General features: G+C 38.9%; 1 protein-coding gene across 1 annotated transcript in view; it reads left to right on the top strand.

The window, feature by feature from the left end:
* LOC309716786 (F-actin-uncapping protein LRRC16A-like) overlaps nucleotides 1–19,902 on the top strand; it is an 88,169-nt gene that overhangs the window by 30,944 nt on the left and 37,323 nt on the right. Inside the window, exons 3-15 of the mRNA XM_082550819.1 lie at nucleotides 1,386–1,436; nucleotides 6,291–6,350; nucleotides 7,438–7,559; nucleotides 8,286–8,383; nucleotides 9,447–9,517; nucleotides 9,783–9,856; nucleotides 10,019–10,094; nucleotides 13,722–13,810; nucleotides 14,745–14,839; nucleotides 15,658–15,744; nucleotides 17,129–17,232; nucleotides 18,353–18,430; nucleotides 18,897–18,973. Of these exons, the coding sequence (XP_082406945.1) occupies nucleotides 1,386–1,436; nucleotides 6,291–6,350; nucleotides 7,438–7,559; nucleotides 8,286–8,383; nucleotides 9,447–9,517; nucleotides 9,783–9,856; nucleotides 10,019–10,094; nucleotides 13,722–13,810; nucleotides 14,745–14,839; nucleotides 15,658–15,744; nucleotides 17,129–17,232; nucleotides 18,353–18,430; nucleotides 18,897–18,973 (1,082 nt within the window). The remainder of the gene's footprint in view (nucleotides 1–1,385; nucleotides 1,437–6,290; nucleotides 6,351–7,437; nucleotides 7,560–8,285; nucleotides 8,384–9,446; nucleotides 9,518–9,782; nucleotides 9,857–10,018; nucleotides 10,095–13,721; nucleotides 13,811–14,744; nucleotides 14,840–15,657; nucleotides 15,745–17,128; nucleotides 17,233–18,352; nucleotides 18,431–18,896; nucleotides 18,974–19,902) is intronic.

The raw sequence follows: 19,902 nt of genomic DNA, 5'->3' as shown, positions 1-19,902 counted from the left end.
GTAATATGCCGATAAATGATTAGTGTAAAACAAATATCTCTTCCTGGTGTGTATCTTTGCTGACCAAGCAGGGTGTTTTCTTTGAAAAGGCTGGCAGTGTCCCTCTGAAGTTTTAAAGGTCAACCTTTGCTGTGCTGTGATACTTTTTGGCAGGAGAAAAAGCAGTGTTATGATCCATGCCTTTGTCTTTAAAATGTTACATTATGTCTTTTTGATGTTAATCTTTTTTTACTTCTTAAAGGTTGAAACCTTTGTTCTCCTGTTTGTGGTGCCCGTATGATAAAATTTGTTCACTTTACACATCCAACTTCCTCCCTGAATTGGTTTAGTGGAAGATGGATATGGACAGATAGCCTGCCTTCAGGTGCAATATGTCTGCAAGCCGCTTTGCAACCCACATCAACCCTGTTTTAGGGCTTGTCTGTTCTTTGGGTGTTATACTTTTGACATCTGTACGTATATACAAATTAAGGTGGGGGTGGTCCCACAACATGACTGCAGATAAATAGCTTTTTTTGACTGTAGTAATCCTGACTGAAATTGCATCCTTTCCACTGTTAATATTACGAGGAAGATCTCCAAAACCACATTATACTCCTTGTGAGGCATCAAAACAATTCAGCCAAATGACCCTTCAAAGCTGCTTGTCTGCTTGAAAGTGTTGGCACATCTCTAATGCCTGGTTGAGCCTTTCACAGACCAGCAACATAAGTAAGCTCTGCCCTCGCTGTGTTCCATCATAAACACACATGATCAAGACAGTTTATTCAGCAGGGAGAAGCAACACAAACACAAAGTTTGCCTGCCTAAACCATCTTTTAAACATGAATTCTGGGCATTGTTGGGCGACTCGAGGTGGGACATCACGCGAAAGTTGCCTTTTCTTATATACAGACATCTTCTTACTGCTTTGGTTTAAATAAGGGAGCTACCTCAGTAGAGCTTGCAGGAGACTGTATACATGAATACCACTTGCTCCTTGCAGATTAACTGGACCATTACCACCACTGTTCTTACATGGGTGCATTCAGGCCTCAAAAGGACTTTGTATTAGAGAGCTGGCAGATTAAAGACCATTTAATGTGTGCGTAAGCTCTGCCGGGTAATGTCTAAAGAATGTTAGTGCAGCAGTGCATGTGTATCTTTAGTGAGCTGAGCTGATAAAGAGACTTTAACAAATGTTTCAATGTTATTAGTTCTACGTTTCAAGTGTCAGTGAATCTTTCTGTTACACTCTTTTCACAGAGATGCTTCACAGTCACAAGTCTTTTCATCCTGATGAGTCACCAGAGCAGCTCTTTGTGATCTTTGCCATTTCCTGGTTCTTGTTGTTCACAGTGTATATTTACAGCAACATACTCATTATTGTCTCTGTTCTCCCCTAGGCTCTCGCATCTTACCGAGCCTACCTCTTGACGGCACGCATTCCTGCCAAGGTAAGAGCAGTTGAGAATAGTATTCTTTACTAAATGAAGAGTGTAGGATTGTGTTAGAAAAGTACTTTTAGGGTTCATTTTTTCCATTTAAATAAATCATATTAAACTGTTGAAATCACTTCAGAAGTTTTGGAACTTCTTGGAAAGTTTTCTGGAAACGGTTTCTGGGATTTTCCTTGCTAACTGGCTTCATTCTCCTCTTTCACTACGTGTTTGTTGCGAGAGAAAAACACAAACTTAAAAAAATGTATATTAACATTTTTCTGGTTAATTTCAGAATATGAAGACTGAACCAAAAGGTTCATGACCATAAAACCAAAACAACAAGCTGCTTATTGTCTGAATAATGATCAGTGTGTTGCAACTCTTTTATTACACACAGTAGCACTGTTTTCTCTTCATTATTAATGTTGTAATGCTTGTTGCAGGCAGCAGTGTGTGATATTTCCTTACAGCAGAGTTAGCAATTCTGTTTCAGCCATCATTTGCTCTCACTGGTGATACAGGGAGCAGTTTTGGATTTAAATAGATACTTTTAAGTTTGTGTACCTGAAGCAGTTCTAAAGCTTGCTGGCAAATCCTTTTATACAGTGGTGCGATAATGCAGTGCAGATGGTAACTGTCACCAGCACTGAAATATCCCTCATCATCTTTACAAGCACAGTCACCACTACCACATAAAAACCAGCAGTGCAATAACACAACACAGATGTTCATGCAAAACTGCTGTTACCATCACTACATGTATTATCAAGGTTAACAGCAGACTTGTGCTGCTGTTTTTGCACAATAAAAGTTGTTTAAAATAGTTTTGTCCAATCCTGCATCTGTAATATTCTGATAAAGAAAAAAAATAAGCAGAATGTATTACAGGAGTGTGAAGTGGGTGAGCCAGTGGCCAAGGGTTTACTGGCTTTTCTGGCCATCAAGTACACATGACACACACAGACCCACAAGGTGGATACAGTACCATCCATGCTGTTGCGGCTGCTAATGCTAATGAAACAAAAAAAGTGATTAAGCACGTTTTCAGTGTCAGCAGTTTTCAGCAGTAGTAGTGACTCATTGTCAAAAATAGCCTCTAGCCTGACCACATGCATAACCAAAGCTTGGAGTCATAAACCCAAACAGGGATGTGACTGTATATAGAAAACACCTACAAAATCTGGACTCGCCTGACAGGACAGGAAAGCTTTAACAGTATTTCTCTCAAGTCGCAATATTGCATACCATCTTATTTTAAAAGAAAAAGCTTCCTGCTCTCCAGTGAATAAGGTGCCCTGGAGACAGTGCAGTTGGTTGATTGACTGAACACAGAAAACATCATAGTTCACTCTTTCACATAACATCATTTTCCACTTTGGAAAAGTTTCTAGTGTTATGAGCCACAAGTTTAAAGTCTGTTTATTTAGCTGGTTCTGCATCTGTTTTTTATCTGTCTGCTGTCTTTTGACCAGAGGGATTAGACACCTGCTTTATAAAGAGCCGCCCCCATATCTCATCCTGCATTCGGATCTTTTTCCACCTTTTTTTTCTTGTCTTGGCTTAAACACTTCTTCTGTTGAGAGACAGTTCTCTCTCTTGTAGTGAAACCAATCTTTCTTTGGTTAGCCAGATCACAGCCACAGATCACCTTTCCTCCCCTATTTCTTTTCTCACTCTTATCCTGCCAATCTTTTTCAATAATCCATTAGTTCATCCGTTTCTCTTACGCTGACACCTCTGTTTCCGTCCCCCACTCACTACAATGCCAAAGGTCAATGGGATAACTAGTATCTTGTCTTCAGTGGATTGACTTTATTTTAAATGAATTTATATTACATTAAGCTGACAGGCAGAAGATTTTTTTTAAATTTATTTTTTTAAGGAAAAATTACAGTTTTGTGATTAATTTTGTGATTGACTAATTTTTGCATCAAAAATTCTTTATTTCTATTATTATTATTGTTAATAGTAGTAGTATTAGTATTATTCATTCACTAGTGCCAACTAATGCACTAATGTTATGGGTGGTTTCTTGGCGCCTGTTATTAAAACTAGAAAAAGAGAAAAAGTAAAAGATTGTTACCATATTTCTCCTAAATGTACTTTTCTAATGTAAAGTCTGTTTCACAGCCAAGATCAATCAATCCTAAATAAAGTTTAGCTTCTCCTCACTCTGGATCCTCAGTACTCACCTTCTGTTGAAAGCTGTTTTTTTTTTTTTTTAAATAATACAACAGATGATTTTGTATTATTTTATGGTAAAAGGTAAATGCATGGATTCTTGTATAGTTATGCATAAAAAGTGGTAATGCTTTAAAACCCTATAGGAGCACAAACTGTACGATGGGGTTTTCATGCGTATTGTTTTCCTGAAAGCAGCCCGAGGCCTTAATGTTGAAGTGTTTTTAGTGTATAAAAGTAAAACCTCAGTTAAACATTAGACTGTATATTTCTCCTCTTAGTTATAGCTGAAATCCCCCTCTAGCTCTCTCATGTGCTTGTCAGTGGTTTTCTGTGTGTGTGCACGCTGCTTCGATTGATGCTTTGGCTCCTCTTGAGAAGCTCCCGGGCCTCGCTGTCTGCCAGTGTCTTCCTAAAAGCATGCACACATGCTCACACACACATTCATTCAGATCTTCCTTCTTGCCTTTTGTCTCTGTTTATTTTTGTAGCCTCACCTGTATGCTCTTCAGCTCGGTTGTCTTTTGTTTGATGTCAGAACTAATGGAGTTTATGTAATAAAAGGTCACACTGAGCATACCTTTGATATACAAAACATAGTCAGTGTCCATTATCTCATTAAAACCTGAAATACAAATGGTCAGCAGCATCCTCAATATTAACAGTTATAATAAATACCTTTCAGATAAACTTAGGTGCAGTGTGACCCGTTAGACTGACAGACGGGCAGTGAACGAATGAGTGAATGATGCAATTACTCAGGCATTTGGTTCCATACACCTCCCAGCATGGAGCTGGCCGTCGCCAATGGCTGAAGCCCAGATTTCATCACCACACTGATTTAAGTCCTTTCAGATTACAGCCACACCTTTTTACAGGCTGAAATAAATAAACTGATTGACCTATTTTACATTATGGATACATATTGTAGCAAACAACACTTTGCAGTAACAAATGAGCATCAAAATTAGTGTAAGATTAATTTAGTGTCTTACAGTTGGTAGCCTTCTACCCTGTTAAAACTTACCAAACCTCCCTATATAACAATAACAGCTACTGGAGTCTGTTGCTTTGTTTTATTTGAGAAACATGTCATTAGCTGAGCTGATTTCTTCTGCTGTATTTATGTCAGTTATGCTAATTTCTTCTTTAAAAGTCAGTTCACATTAAAGTAAGCGCTGAATATAAATTGGGGGGCGGGGTGTTTTTACACAGCACCTTGAGTGAGAGAGTTGCTATTGTGTGTTTATTGTGGATTTAGTAACCACAAGCACTACGAAACCAAATGCGCGCGCACACACACACACTGCATACTGTAGTCAGACAGTAGACAGACAGTCTGCTTATCCTCTCCCTCCTCTCATCTCTGAGCCAAGCCTCAGGAACACAGCGCCCACCTGGAATAGTCTGGCCCTGCTCTCTGGCCTACCCTCAGGCACTGTATGTGTTTGTGTGAAAGCAAGCAGCAGAGGAAAACTGCACTCGGTATGAAGCAGAAGGCATTTGTATGCACAGGTTTTCAATCTCATTTAAAAGAATCTGTTTCTGTCCTTTTAAGGCCTGTGAAGGCAAGTCGCTCTGAGTTGCTCTCTTGAAGCAGAAATAAAACATTCAGATGCAAGACTGCTCTAGGTTTCTCTAGCCCTAATGTTTTGATAGACTGTCTTTTGAATGATGATTCAGTATATTTTGTGTTCTGTTTAAGCTGCAAGAGAGCCATACTCATTTCAAACAGTTTAAAAAGTACATTTGAAATTGTGCAAAGCAGGGAAAAGCCACAAGAAGTTGAACAGTATGTGTCATATGTAGTTGTTTTATTTTACTTCCAGTGGACTTGACTGAAAACTGAGATGCAAGTATTTGTGATGGAAAACATGTAACACCAAATATGACTTTAAAACAAGTTCGTCTGTGTGAGTCGGTGTTGGAAGATTAAATTACTGCAACCTGACTTATTAACTGTGACACAGACACTTTTAAGCAGGACTCATTAGATTAGAGTTAGCGCATTACACCAATTTATTCCTAATATTCTTCTTCTCTCTTTTCTTTTTCGGTTGTTATAATTGTTCTTCTTAATACCAACCAGCATATTCTTCAACAGTATGGTAACACTAGACTGTAATAACTTGTAGTTCAGCACGATCTGCACTAAAGCTAAACCAATGGATTTCAGAGCCCGATATTGCCCGATATCAGGTATATGGTAATCCATTGGTGTTTGTATTTATAACGATGATAATTAAAAATGTATAAAGTGAAATAGGGAATGGCAAAACAAGCTTGACGATGTTTGAGTGTTAAAGTTGCATAGTTTATCCAGAGAAGGGTGTCTTGCAAATCCCTTTTTGGCAGCACACATATTTGGAAATCCACAAGCCCAACACCCAGCTGATCCGAGCAGCGTCAAACAGGGTGTGGGTTTAAAAAAACAACTATCTTAGTGAAGTTTAGATAAAAATATTTATGCTTGTGTGTCTGGAAGAAAAAATATATTGGCTGATATATAGGATTATTCTCTATTTAAAAAAAAAAAAAAAAATCTGTATTGTTTACGAACGATGACGATACAGATATTTAAAAATCTTGTATCTGCGGTATCTGTGTCGCTGTCACTTCTCATTAGTACAAGGTCATGCCATTGGATGATATTAAAATTTTAATGGGACATCTGTTCTCTTCTTTTAGGTGGAACACTCCTTTAATTATCTGGAGATCCAGGGAATTGCTTGCAACAAGCCAACGCAGGTACAGAAAAATATGAAAGAAAAAAGCTTCACACTACAGTCATTCTCATGTTAAGAGTAAGAACAAAGTTGAAGCTGTCCAGCTATTCCTTTAAATTGTGTTTCCATTTTGTGTTGTTGTTAAAGTGCATCATCTGTGTTATATCTGTAACCTGTCCAGATGCTGTTTAAAGCATTACGATTAAAAAAATGAAGCATTGAATAGTCAGTGAGACAATAGGCACATAAACACACATGCCTAAACTTTTATATGTCAGGTTTTAATATTGTTTTGTTTCTGTGTGTGCTCATGATGTTTTAATCATCAGCATATATTGTACTAATACACTAAATCTGGTGAAAAGACTTTTTATCCTATTTAGGGACACTTCAGCAGGATGAAAAAATAAAATAGACAAATCTAAAACTATGGCAGGAAAACGTCTTAAATGCTGGTATGATCTGTAGAAACTCATTAATTCACGGCTAACCAGAACGGAACATCTGTGCCAAGCTGCCAGTCAGCAGGATTTATCCATAAAATATGATAATCCAGCACTAACCACCCTGTTCCTGGAGCTGAACCTCTGTCCCACTCGTCTGAGAGATGTCAGTCCTCTTAATATCTTGACCGATGGTCTCCCATGTATCAGCAAAGATTATGTAAATTTTGGCCGGTAGAAGAGGCTCTGATCTGCATTTGCATAATTGTAGTGAATGCTGAAATGGTCAGCCAGTCTTGGTTAATACTATTAAATCATTACATGCAGAGATGTGGGATAGAACTGTTGTTACGTAGATAGATGGGTTTTTACATTTTTTTCACTTTAATTATTTTGAGTAGATTCCAGGGAGGTGTTTAAAAAAAAAAAGTCAAATATGGATTAAAATGAACAGAATAAGACACATGCATGCAAAAACACACAATACATCAATCTTGAATCCTAACATTAACTGATTATCAGTCAGTTATATCTGATTAAACCAGACCGAAGGAGAAAGTAAAAATGTGTCGGTCCCTTAACTAAATGGGTGCACTTGTGATTGACTTGCAGTGAAGGTGGAATCATTAATTGTTGTGATAACTAATTAAGATTATGTCCGTTAAGCTGTCCATAGAATATGAGCGCGGCTCATTTTCGTTGAAGTTGCCCTCCACAGACGAGGTAAATGAGGTGGTGGCTCACATAGGAAACTGTATGCAGAGGATATGTCCAGGTCTGCCCCCTAGGTGAGTTCAGTGTGTGCGCGTGTGTGTGTGTGTGTGTGTGTGTGTGTGTGTGTGTGTGTGCGTGTGTGTAAAATGTACAGTATTCACCTGTCTCGTCAGTATGGCTGTGTATTGCAGTGCAGATGTGAGTGTCTTTCATAGATTTGTTGAACAGGAAGCAAAAATAGAAATGCAGAAATGAATATGGACGTAAACCATAAACTTCTATAACCTTTGAACAGTACAGTGTTTGAGCTCATCGTGAGGCTGACCATCATTAAATGTGATTGTATTTTATTTAACCCTTTAAAGCCTGAGCTACTGGCAGAAAATTCTATTTTATAGAAAATTGAGTATTTATTAAACTTTGTGACAAATAGAAAAAAATGTAAATTTGCATATGAGTTTTAATTTGTATCAATTCTGCTACAACTGGGTGTGTGTGTGTATCAAATAAGATACAACAGGCATTAAAGGGTTAATACTGCCTTTTGTTATATTTTAAGCAGTTAGATGTTAGTTGTTGTTTTTTTTAATTTAAGATCACATAGTTTATTTTTAAATTCCTGCTGTACCATGTAGTGCATAACAGCTGCCTCATCGCTTGCTTACAAAATGTCTGTAGAAAAGTAAGGCTTTGCAAAAGCAGTTCAGTATTGCTTGTTTCAAAAAGAATGAAACTGTTAGTTTGAAACTCTCACCAGCTGCAGTTTTCATAATATATTTTCATTTGACTTCTTTTCTCAGTAAAGTGATGAAGAAGCTTTGCATGGAGCCTCCAGACAGGCTCTCTTCTCTGCAGACTCTGTGGGAGAACAATAAACCTGCTGAACCTGGACCCTGTGGTATGAACCTATGACTACTGCGTGCATCTGCACACAGTACTGTGCAAAACTCTTCAGCCACCCGTTATTTCTTTATATTTTACTTCCACGGAGCCAGACTTGCAGCCTGTCACAGAAACCCACATGTCTCTCCAGTTATTAAATCTATGAAAAATGCCAAAGATAAAAGTTTTACAGTCATAAAACAGCATTTCTTGACCAACAAGGTGATTCTTAAAGAGCTAACTTGGTGTATGTCAGTAATGTGAGATCTAACAGTGTGCAGTGTGTCCTTAAAAACTGAGTAAACTTGAAAAGTGGAGGACAAAAGAAGTAGCAATGTAATTTCCTTAAGAAAAAAGGAAGATATCCCCCAAAAAAACTTAACACAGGATTTGACAGATTTATCTGGCTCTTTAGATGATCTATCTACTGTTCACTGAAGCCTCATCATCTCTTAGTGGAAGGTTGGATATCAAGAAGCCATTCTTAAGGAAGGAAAACTGTGAGAAAAAGCTGAGATATGCCAAATTGCACAAGAACTGGACTAAAAATCAGTGGCAACGGGTCTGTTTGAGTGATTTAGGGTTAAATCATCCTCAGTGTGTACAGAGTAGGTCAGGAGAGAGGTACAACAGAGTGTGTCTACAGGAATCTGTAAAACACGTTATGTTTGAATGTTTTGGGGATGCATTTCAACCAATGGTGTTGGAAATCTGGTCAAAAATTGTTGGAATCATGAACACAGAAATGTGTCATCCGATTTCTATCCATCATGTAATGCTATCTGGTAAGCATCTAAATGCCTTATATACTGTATTTCCATGAATGTTTTCACAGATTTCAATAAATCAATATCAATATATCTACATTACATTTTCTTAACAAAAGCAGGACATGAAGAATGGCTCAAGACTTTTCCAAACAGCTCTCTCTATATATTCTAAATGATGTGTTGCTGCTGTAGTAAGTTTACATGGTCTGTGCAGTGTTGCAAATAATCACGTTTCCAAAATCCTCCTTTCACATGTCTACTTTGTTCTGTTTTCTCTTTTCGTATTTGATGGTCTCCGTCTCTGTGTAGGTGGGTTTTCTCAGATGTACCGATGTGTTTGTGACTGGTTGGGGATGCCTTACAGAGAAGAGGTGCAGTGGGTAAGCATTGTTTATATTCTTTTGTGCAGTTGCACAGATCACATTGACAGATTCTTCTTCATCTAAGCCTCACCGCTGTAGGCTGGATCCATAAACATGCAACAACTTTTGATAAGGCCCAACAGCACTGACACATATATAGAGCCTTATTTCTTGACGCCTTCGTGCTCTTGCTCTTTTTCTCCTACATGAAACAAATCTTTTACTCTCCCAGTGCAATTGCTTTGTTTCTAGAGTCAAGATTAATTAATCGTTTCCTTTCCAGGATGTAGACACTATATATTTAACGCAAGACACCAGAGAACTTAATTTGCAGGACTTCAGTCATCTGGAGAACAGGTGAGTGCCGGCAAAGATCTTTAAATATTACCACCAGTGCAATTTAAAAACTACCATCAAAGTCATCACTGAGTCTGAGATGGTATTGATGAGAGAGATAAAAAAAAGATTTTATGGCTACTCTGACTTTTTCTCTTCTGCATTTGTCCTCCTCCTCCTCAGGGATCTGGTAGCTATAATAGCAGTCCTGGAGTTTAACCAGTGGTTCACCAAGGTCTCTACTAAGGATTACAAGCTGGTTAGTACTTCTCATATTTGAAAATCTGGCTAACACTATGCAAGCTAAAGTCTGAGCACTCCAAAGAAGATTTAATATTCAGTTCTTTGTTAACACTGTGTTAAGAGCTCTGTGGTCATGTCAGAGGATGTAGTTTGCTGAGAGAGTGCTGCTCATCACCAAGCATATTAACAAAGGTAGATCTTATAGCAGCGCTAGTCTCTTCCATTGTCATTCCTTTAGTTTGTATATGAATGTAGCTTATATCTTCATTGTGCTGGATAAAAGGTATGCGCTGTTAGTGTTTTCCCACAGAACCAGATTTAATCCTATCCCAGGTGTAAGTAGGTAAGAAAGCCGCCCTGCTGTATTTCTTTGGTTGGGTAAACCTGCTGCTCACCGCCTCGCCTCATTGCTACAACTGCGGTACGTTAGTTTCTGCTTTGTATGAGTCGGTATTTGTCGGTAAGGGCTTAGAGTTTGCCTCCATTTGTGATTTATGTCTCAAGTGATAACAGAAAGCGGTTAATTAGAGCAAAAGATGGAGATTTATTCTGTTTTATTGTGGGTCTAAAACTGTGTTGAGAGTGTTATCATGTCACGTTTGGCATATTTTAAATTATGCTAAAGAGCAGAGCTGATTTTCCTTACTATTTTGTGAAAGTTAAAAAAGGGGCACCTAACACTGTTGTTGCATCACATAGATTTCAGTTGTGTAATGTCTGTTTCTTTCTATATTGCATATTTCGATTTTTCCTTCTCTTTGTAAATTCCCTCTAATGTAAGCAGCTTTTCCTCTACCTTTTGCTTATGGTATATAGGGGTGTATGCACAGAATACTTTCCCCTTTGTTTCCTCCATCTCCCCCACCACTCTGTTGACTGACGATCAGTCCAATGTTTTCGTGTGATAAGACTCCTAATCCGTACTAGACAAAGGGGCTCAATGTCTTGGGCTGTTGCCCCCCTGCAGCACTCCATTACCAACTCTGCGTCTCGAGGCTTCGCTCAGTCTCACCAATTACCACACGCAGCTTCCTCAGTCCGAGCAATTATCTCACGCTTCCGTCATGGACAATTTCTTTCGTGCTGAATTTTAAAATCCTGTCCCTTGTGATGCCGTGTTTAAACTTGGGCACAAATGTTCACGCAGGTACATGTGCTAATGTTTGCCCTTCTATTTGAGATTAGTGTGTGGTTATGATGATACGTAAGGCTTTTGTCTTAGTGCTATTCAATTGTGTGTGCTGCTTGAGTGTTGTTGTTTTTTTGGCAGTGTTTGAATTGTATTCTGTGGCTTTACAACCCAGTCCTCTTTGAGTGCTTTAAGGGGGAAAAAATCCTCTTTTTCCCAATGTGTGCATATTTGTATAGAGATACTGGGGAAGCTGGAGAAACAAGAGCTGCGAGGATGTGATCTGGAGCGTGATTATTTTTGATTCCCGTTCCAATGGAAATAATAGGAAGTCTGACAGAACAATAAGAGAGGAAGAGAGTGTGAGAGAAGGCGATGACAGCCAGCAGAGCAGTGGGACAGAAACATGAAGGTCGGGGGGAAAGGTCAGTGGACAAAATGAAAGTGAGAAATGCCAGATGAGTAAGGAAACGAGGCAGAAAGCATCACAAGGAGTAATCGTGTTTAACAATTACACCAGAAGAGGGGAACTAAACATTTTAGCTTGTGAAAGTAGACAGAATGAGGCCAGTTGATGCACAAAAAGTTCAACGAGAGGTTGACACTCAAGCTGGTCTGCTTTGTGTTTAACGTTCAGCCGTAGCGTTACTTTAAGAAATACCCTGTGGATCACCGAGAACAAAAACAGTTGATAAGGAGATGTAAAACATTAAATCCACGCGCCTCAAGCCTTAAACTTCAGTCTTGCATCTCTATCGTATAGATAAGGATAAGCAATATCAGTGCAGCAGACTGAGTAATAAAACAAATACAGACACAAACACTCACAGGCAGCAGGCTATCACAGTGAGGGATTTCGCTGCTCATCCTCAGTTCATTCAGGCTGTTTGTCTAGTGGTCTAATCAAGATGCTGAGCCCAGCAATGAGAGAGGAGTAGAGGAGAGGATGGCAGAGGGATAACCCTTTAATGAAGCCATGATAGCGCGGTGTGCATGCGTGCACGCACATGTGTGAAAGCGTGGGACAATTTAGCAGAGTGCAGGGTCAGAACACCACAGCGTGACAAGGTTGTTATTTAATGAGTGGTTAATGGTACAATACACATGCTGACAGTGTCGCCCTGCTGTCCCCAACAGTGTTATTGTGGCTGCTGTGGAAAAGACAAGACTTCTTTGTGTGCCCTCTGCCTCTCTGCTCGCTCCCCTGTTTTTCTCCATTTCATCCATCACTACCCTGGTATCGCTCTTTTTAAAAAAATATAGCATGTGTCATCCACGGTGGCCTCCATCCTTCTTATTCTTTTCTTTAACACTCATAGTTTCGATGAGTAAACATGTGAACAAGTGAACAACAGTCCCTTTCTTCCGAGTTTTCCTGATACTGTCTCCTTCTCTTTCCATCATCACTCTCTCCTTTCTCTCCTCCACACTCTAGAGGCCCGCGTTGGACAATACAGGCACTGTTTTGGCCACACTGAGGTTGCTGGCTAACAGAAACAGCCCCTCACTGAAGAAATGTCAGCTACTGTGATTAATAACAACATACTGGCCCTTCTATCATAACGAAAGTTTTTGAGTTTTTCGGTACAGATTATTGGAAGATATATCTGTAGCAATGCTAACTGAATATGTCTGGTGCATGATTTCTGTGTATGTATGACGCAGCACACAGTGAAGTGGGTCAGTGAGCATCTAGGTAGGGCATGGACATTCAGCTGTTGAATCTTTAATTTTGTCTAAATACGAGTGCTTTTCGTCCCTCTGTTGTGTCTCCTGTGGTGTTCAGACCACAGAAGCGAGAACTATTTTTCTCCCTCTTAAGGTGTCCAGAGTCTGAACTCCCCAGTCTCTCCCTTGTCATGCCTAAATGGTCTTTAAGTAGAAGAATTCACTTGTATACTGTTGGGTTTTAATTAGCATAAATAGACTGCTTTCTGGAGAGAGCAGTTGAGAACGAACACTTGCAAAAGTACATTTCTTTATTGTTCCTGTGACCTTCAGTATCGAAGTTTTGCTGTTCCAGATAAATCATGTTCTAAGCCTTGGAGCTTGTTCAGTTCATTTGCATATTTTTATGCTGTGAACAGCTTTGAGTGTGACCCATCATTTTCTGTCCGTTCACACTTTTCGTGTGCATCATTCACGAATCTTTAGGAAAGAATATATTATTCTTAGTATTTTGCTAGAAAAATCAGAAACGGGCAGTGCTTTGAGCTTGAAAATCAATGTTTCCAGATCACCTTTAATCTTCAACACAGCCTGAACTCTTATAGAGAAGCTGTCCTGTAATTTCTTTAAGTCATCTTCAGAAATGGTTCTTTAGGCTTCTTGAGGGACATTCAAAGCTCTTCTTCTTCTTGGATGTTTGCTGCCTTTTGTTCTGTTCTCTGCCAAGATGATCCTCCATACAGTCTGTAGAGATGATGATTTGAACCAAAATTGTACTAACACATAAAAATATAATGACTTTTGCACAGCTGTTACCAAAATGCTTTGACATATGTTCGTCTTCAGTCTGCAGATGTGTGTGAGCAGATCCTTCGGGTGGTGTCTCGATCCAGTCGACTGGAGGAGTTGGTCCTGGACAATGCAGGACTCAAAACGTAAGAAAATACGAAATGTTAATGTCAAAGACAATTAAAAGGTAGCTAGAACAGTACACATATGTAATCATTAGCACACTTTCAAATCTCAGAACTCCAAGGTTGCTTAATAACAGATTAAAATGAGTTTAATGAATTGAAAATATAGGGAGAATTATGATGTGACTCTCTGATTTTGAAAGCTTTTTCTTTTTTTTGCTATTGAATGAAAAAATTTTGACGAAAACTATTTATTTTGAAAATCCAAGGTTTGCATCCAGAATGAATACAGCTAAAAATGCTACCTCACATTATGGGAGGTGATTTACCCTTTTCAATCTACCCTTTTAATCTCTTAGTCAAAAGTGTCTGTGCTATATGGAAGTGCAATATTAAATCTGTGGAGTGACCTTTTATATTGACAGGTCGGACATTACTTGGGTCAGATTTATGATTTCGTGTAATTTAGTTTTATACCTGCTTGATATAATAGTAATAAAGTCCATTTTTAATGAGTGTCACAGCAAGAGAAAACTGTTAATGTGTTTGAAGCATTGTCATACACAGACTCAGGTTCAAGCTATGGGATGACCGAGACCTACATACGGAAAACTGCAGCAACATTGCAGAGGGTACCGGGATGTTAATTTGATTTAGCTTCCGTCAGATCTGTGAAGGAAATGGCTGTGCATCACATTACTGGATCCAGTTTTGTTAATCTATTTAGTGTTGAAATGGGAGCTTTGCCAGGCTGTTCCAGTGTATTCCCTTCTTTAAAAATATTGGATAGCTTTTTTAGCAGTCCCAATCTAATATTTCAGTTCACTTTCTGTAAGCTTTTCTTTCCTGCTACTGTAAAAGCAACATCAAAGGTGCTGAAGCATTCTGAAGGTCTTTGTTTGGTGCTTACATTGTTTATAGACCTGTAATGAATACATCCTTTCACAATCTACAGCGATTTTGCCCAGAAGCTAGCTGCTGCTCTGGCCCACAACCCCAGCTCAGGACTCACCACTATTAATCTTGCCAACAACCCACTGGAGGACAGAGGTAAAAATGCTCAGATCTAGTTTAATGTATTTCTCTGTGATCTTCTTCTTTCTCCTCTCTAAAAGCTGTGTTTCACCTCTGCTCTGTAATATTAAAATACAATTTTCACAGGTTACAAATGGTTACAGCATTCTTTTAAATATAGTAATATATCACGTAATTGCATTGGCTCTGGCACTGGAATCAGGAGGCGGGGAAGCTGTACAGTTAGAATGACTAGAAATGGCAAACAAATCCAAACAGATAGAAAACAAATAAAGCGACATGCAGGTAGAGTGAAAGGACAGCTCTATAGTACAAACACCACAGCCTGACACAGCCAGAGTTAGTGATGATACAGACGGTTTATGTTCCATTGTGATTGTGCAGTTAGTGCAGCATTTTAATATTTCATCAGCTCTGTCCTAAGGCCTCTCAGTCTATCCAGGACACATGAATTAAAGATGCATTCCACCAAATATTCATACAGATGCTTGTAAACATGCAACAGATGTCTGGGGCTCACCAGTCTCTAGTTTATTTGTCATCATGTAAAATTTATTACAAATATTTGGTGAATATGCCCTTCATAGGCATATATATGTATATAAATCTATCATTTCATTTTTGCCATACTATACCTTAAAATAAATAATAATATTAAAAATAAAAGGTGGCTCATTCTGATAACTGTAACTATATTGTCATATAAACTAAGCAGTTTTTTTTTCTTTTTATTGCCATGTGGTGTAATGCTTTCTTTTTCAGGTAACAAATACCCAAGCATTCATGGACAGTTAAGATAGACCTGTGTTGAATAAATTCTTCTCTCGTTGCAGGTGTTTCCTCCCTGGGTGCTCAGTTTGCCAAACTCCGTTTGGGGCTCAAGCATTTAAACTTTTCCAAAACCTCACTCTCACCCAAAGGTATGTGCTGTTTTCCCTTGGTGTTTGCGTCTGTAGAGTTGTTAAATGTTAAAGCGATCCGTGGATCCACTTGCAAGATTGTAGCAAAAGTAACAGATTGGTTAAAAGGACATATGATACAAATATCGTGCTGTAATCACTTGGTTTTTTTTCCGTTTTTGTATGCATTTACATGCACCCCTACAGAAAGATGCACTTAATTTCCTCCACTAATGTGATCACACCCACTGTTGGGATGCTAATGAGACTTAATTATCACACTATTAACACTCTTATAGAGAGATGCATGGAAAGGGAAGAAATTGTAAACAGTGTTCATGTTTTCATTTGCATAAATGCTATTCTCTAAATCACTTTCCTTCAGTCTGTAGCCCAAAGTCCTTCCTTTAATAAATAGTGCCAAGAGGCTGATTGTATTTAAGGCTATTCTAGATTGAAATTTCTCTGTCAGCAGTTACTTGCAGCCTATTTTTTTCTTGGTTATCATCCAAAATAAACTATTCAGCACCGTGCTGGTCTATAGGAATTCATTGTAAACCTGCTTTTTTTCAGGCAATCAATAAAAAGCTATCATATTCCACATGCTGAGTTAGTAAGGCTGCTTAAACTGAGCTCTGCCTTGCTGAAGGTTCAATCCATAATTTGTGACTCCATGCCAAGAGCAAAAGCTGCAGATTGGGGACATTTACTCTTTTTTTTTTTCTTTTTTTTTGTTTGGGTTTTTTAAAACAGCTTTGCTGCAGCACATAATTCAGCAATTTGCTCATTTGATGTTTTGAATGTCCTTTTTCTTACTCTCATTTGTCTTTAATCTCATTCTTTTTCATCTCTTCATCAAAGCATTTATTTGACAGTCACGCCTTGATTTACAGGCTGACACAGTCAGTTAGGACTTCATAGTATTAAAGTGTCAGAGTACCATGTCAGCCATGCGATGTGATGTGACACAGGTCAGTGGTTGCGTGCACAGTGTGTCAATAATAAGCTGTGGAAATGCAGGCGTGCATAGACATGCATTCCACATGCATTTTAACTCTGGCAAACACACACTGGTTGCATAAAGATTAGTTTTTGTGGGGCTTTTTCAGTATATTTATTGCAAGATATCTTTTTCAATATATTTATTAAGTCGGTAATATCGCCTTTACTGTGTTTATTTTGATAGGTTTTTATTGGAATTGTGGATTGCATTTACAGAACTGTGTGGAGGCCTACTCGTTTCATTTTCCATGCGCTCACTCGACGTTCTGAGCCCGTTTTTTCCGGTCTTCTCCCACTGCTCATTTCCTGCCATTTCCTTCAATATACTGTCAAAACATCAAGTGGAGATTTGAGGGCTATGATAACGCTGACAGTGCTTGTTTTGTGTGTGTTTGTGTTATAGGGGTGAATAGCCTTTGCCAGTCACTGAGTGCCAACCCGTCCATCCCCAGCAGCCTAGTCCATCTGGACCTCTCAGGGAACATGCTCCGAGGAGACGACATGCAGGTACTGAACATAAACTGTGGCCGTATGGGGGGGAAAAAAATGTCAGTTTTGTGTAAATCATTTATCTTTGATTATCTTTGAATATTAATAGTATATTAGAAATTTAAAGAAAATTTCATTAGTGTCTGAAGGGGCATTCATTTGCTTAATTAGCCAGAGTAGAGCAGTCTTCATCAATTTGTATCGCTAACCCAACTTGTCTGCAAACACCTGCAAACTCCTCTACAACCAGAAAGGAAACCATTTACCTTCAAAGTAAAAGCAGTGCACTTTTGAAATGTGTGAAATGCAATCACAGTGAGGTTCTCGACTGAGTTCAGTTTGCGACTGCCAGCCACCTTAAGCAAACACATGCTAACCGATCAGGAACACTTTTCCATAACAACGGTGGTTTTCAAGGGGTCACTGACTGAGTTCTTAGTAAAAAGTAAAGACAAACACATACACATTATTTAAATGTGTTGCACCACTGACAGATGAGAAAGGAATAGTTTGGTATTTCTTGCATTCTTGCTTGGATTTGATTACAAACGTAGTTTAAAAATCAGTGATTTAATACCTGGTGCTAATAAAATTCACAATTCCTGGCTGTTCATGTCAGTGTTAATGTGTTAAGTTGCAGTGTTGTAACAGTTATTGCCTCTGGTCAATGTTCCTGTGTGCTCGTGGGTGTCAGTGCTAAAGCTGGGGTCGAGCGGTGTACAGAGCAAAGGCATTGCGAATAGAAAATTAGTTTTCTGTCTCGCAACTCTTTCTTCCACATGGGTTTGCAATAATAGGGTCAGAAGTGGGATTGATGCTTAGCCTGAAAATTGGATAGAGCGAGATCCAGATTCTCGAAAGAGCTATAGAGCAGAACTTCTGGCATCTGGAAAACCTGGCACTAAAGCAAGCTGAGCGGGCCAGTGATGCGAATTTTCCGTCCCACCCTGTTGGCTGCAGTGCACTGCAGCTCATCACTTAGTGATCGAGAGGACAAGTGAAACTCTGCCACATTCCTTCAAATCCAACAAAAATGGGTTGAAATCAGATTTATGAATGCTCTGCATCCACCAGCAGACACATAAATATGGTGACACTCTGTTCCCACACTAGGTTGTTCTTATGCTTTATTTTTTAGCACTTCTACCACTTCCTCGGCCAGCCAAACAGCCTGGCAACCCTTGACCTCTCCAACACTGATTGCTTATTGGACCAGGTGAGTGAGTCAAAATGAAACTGGACAAAGGAGCTAAATAGATAAATAGTTAAAGAGATGTCTGCTTCATTATTATACCGTAGTGATTCGCATTTTTGGTAAACAGACCACACAAACCTGCAGAGTTACTTTCTGCAAACGAGCAACGTTTAATTAGAGTGAAATACTCGCTATTAATGTCTGTGTTTCAGGCAGTGTAACCCACTCAATCTGTGTTGCTGTTGAGTATATGTAAAGTGGTGTAATACTGTATGTGAAGTATTGATGTGGGTCTAAGAGCCAAACACAGTTTATTGATTAGTTTGAGGTGTAGCCAGCTGTCATCCAAAGAAATTATTGATTCTCTTGCAAGTCATATTTTTTTCTCTCCTGTGTACCAATAAATCTAAATACATTCATGCATCTCAAAAACAGCTGCAATGAAAACTATTGCAACTGATTGATCTTTTTATTATGTGTGTTCCAGGTTTGCTCAGCACTGCTGCGGGGCTCAGTTGAACACCTCTCTGTTCTCAACGTGTCAAAGAGCGTCTTCCCTCACAGGTAAAAAATAAAAATAAAAATACAAATCTGGGTTTTACTAACTCAGACCTGATGAGGAGGAAGTCATTTCTAATGTACTGTATTCTGTATTAGATGCTCTGTCATTGAAGAGCAAATGTGTATGATTTTATGAAAGTACTGCACATGCTACAACTGAAGGTGTATAAACAAATGCCCAATAGACCAAAACTTCAATGTTCTTTAGTTTCATCTTTAATGATGGTTTTCAATCACAGCTTTACAGCATCAGCACCATTGTTATCCCTAACCTGTAAAAGGCTGATGGGACATTGCTGTAACCCTGCCGGGTGGGCAGGCAACATGGACAGCCAAGTTTGTGAATGGAAGAACTCGAGAACAAGGCAACGTAGGATTTTGAAATTCATAACTTAGAGGTGTATCTATTAAAACTCTTGGAAAAGTTTAGGTCAAGTTTCCTCTGAAGAGCTTGTGAATGTGATAACTCCAGAAGGAGGTAAACTAGGGTTTTCAGATTGATGAAATTGGTGCAACTACCAGGAGGCTGAGGATAACACTCAGTTGTTTGTTTGTTTTTTGTTATTACTAACAATCAGTATTACTGATTGTATTGAATTTGGGGTTAACTTTGTGTGTGATGGTTAGCTCTGTTTCCTCATACAAGAAGCTTTCTGGTTGGATGTAGCTGCTTCTGTGTGGAGTTGTTGTTCTTCCTCTGGATCCACGTTTCTGCCTCTTCCTGCTTTCAGTGTTTGTTAGCCCTGGAACTGCTTCTTATTCAATATAAACCCCCTATGACTGTCTGTGCGTGGATGTGCAGTGGATGGGTGGACTAAATTATGTTTTGTTCCAGTTGAAACTGGTGGCATGTGTGTAGTTTTTTAACAGCTGCATCTTTTTGTGAAATAATAATGAGGTAATCATGATTAACTTGCTTGGATAGAAAATAT

The sequence above is a fragment of the Aulonocara stuartgranti genome, assembly GCF_965226115.1.
Source record: "Aulonocara stuartgranti genome assembly, chromosome: 11".
In the NCBI taxonomy this organism is placed as follows: Eukaryota; Metazoa; Chordata; class Actinopteri; order Cichliformes; family Cichlidae; genus Aulonocara; species Aulonocara stuartgranti.
Note: the sequence above shows the minus strand (reverse complement) of the source record. Positions and strands in the feature narration are given on the sequence as shown.